The sequence below is a fragment of the Aplysia californica genome, unplaced genomic scaffold (assembly GCF_000002075.1).
Source record: "Aplysia californica isolate F4 #8 unplaced genomic scaffold, AplCal3.0 scaffold00363, whole genome shotgun sequence".
Taxonomy (NCBI): Eukaryota; Metazoa; Mollusca; class Gastropoda; order Aplysiida; family Aplysiidae; genus Aplysia; species Aplysia californica.
The window spans coordinates 165,886-166,978 of record NW_004797633.1 but is presented as its reverse complement, the minus strand read 5'-3'; the positions used below and the strand labels follow the sequence as shown (position 1 = coordinate 166,978).

Here is a 1,093-nt window from a genome sequence, read left to right as displayed (position 1 = left end):
AGAGACAGAGACAGAGACAGAGACAGAGACAGAGAGACAGAGACAGAGACAGGGACAGAGACAGAGACAGACAGACAGAGAGATAGAGAGAGAAAGAGAGAGAGAGAGAGAGAGAGAGAGAGAGAGAGAGAGACAGACAGAGAGAGAGAGAAAGAGAGAGGGATGACTGAGAGGTTCTAAAGTAAACGAAAAAGCTCTCAATCCCACGCTCAGAAAATGGACCAGAAAAATAACTCAACTGAGCAAATAATATGGACATATACGAATAGCTATACCCGAAGAGGGTATAATATTATTATTACTGGAGCTCGCATCCCCATTTACATCGATAATCTAAGCCCCCATCATACTCTCCTAGAGCTCTTGTACACTGAACACCACACTGGTATTGACCCTTTCATATCAACACAAGTTTGAAGATTTCCTCCAAAGACAGTCGAGACGTGTGCACGTGAGTCTCGAAAAGGGCTCACCGTTTGATAAGCCTTTTCTTTCCCTTACCGCTCAGGAATCCAGAGTGGGTGACATCACTGCCATGAGTTCTAGATGAGTACTTTGTGTATACCTTAACAGTCAAAGAGGATATCAATAGTATTATTTACAGCCTCTTTGTTAACGGTAAAAGTGAAAAGAGATAATAATACTCGAGTTGCTAGGATATCTTTTTCGGCAATTATTTGATCGGATTGGGAATTGATATGTGCACGCCTCCAACAGTAAACTTAGCAAGTCTTTCCCTTAACTTCTTGTAATGTTCACTTACTGGTTTAGTTTAAATAAGAGTTTTACGGCCCTAGCAACACAATAAGTTCACATAAGGTGTTACAAGAGAGTAACAAACAAACAACAACAAAAAAGAAGGAGGGGAAATAACAACGATAGAAGTTTGACAGGAAAGAAGACGCAAACCACACCAGAGCACCCGCCAACCACCCACTCACTTTCTGGGTTAGTTGCACTTATTATACTATGCCGTAACAAACACAAATTCGTTTACTACACACATTTCTTACATGAAACAGCATCAAAGAAAAACTCTCTGCAGGGAAAACTGAATGGTGTGAATAAATGAAAAAGAACAGGTTATCCCCCC

At 40.9% G+C, this 1,093-nt stretch overlaps 1 protein-coding gene across 1 annotated transcript in view; it reads right to left on the bottom strand.

The window, feature by feature from the left end:
• LOC101858952 (clumping factor A) overlaps nucleotides 1-1,093 on the bottom strand; it is a 5,785-nt gene that overhangs the window by 878 nt on the left and 3,814 nt on the right. The window contains exon 2 of the mRNA XM_035971035.1: nucleotides 502-565. Coding sequence (XP_035826928.1) covers nucleotides 502-565 — 64 coding nt within the window. The remainder of the gene's footprint in view (nucleotides 1-501; nucleotides 566-1,093) is intronic.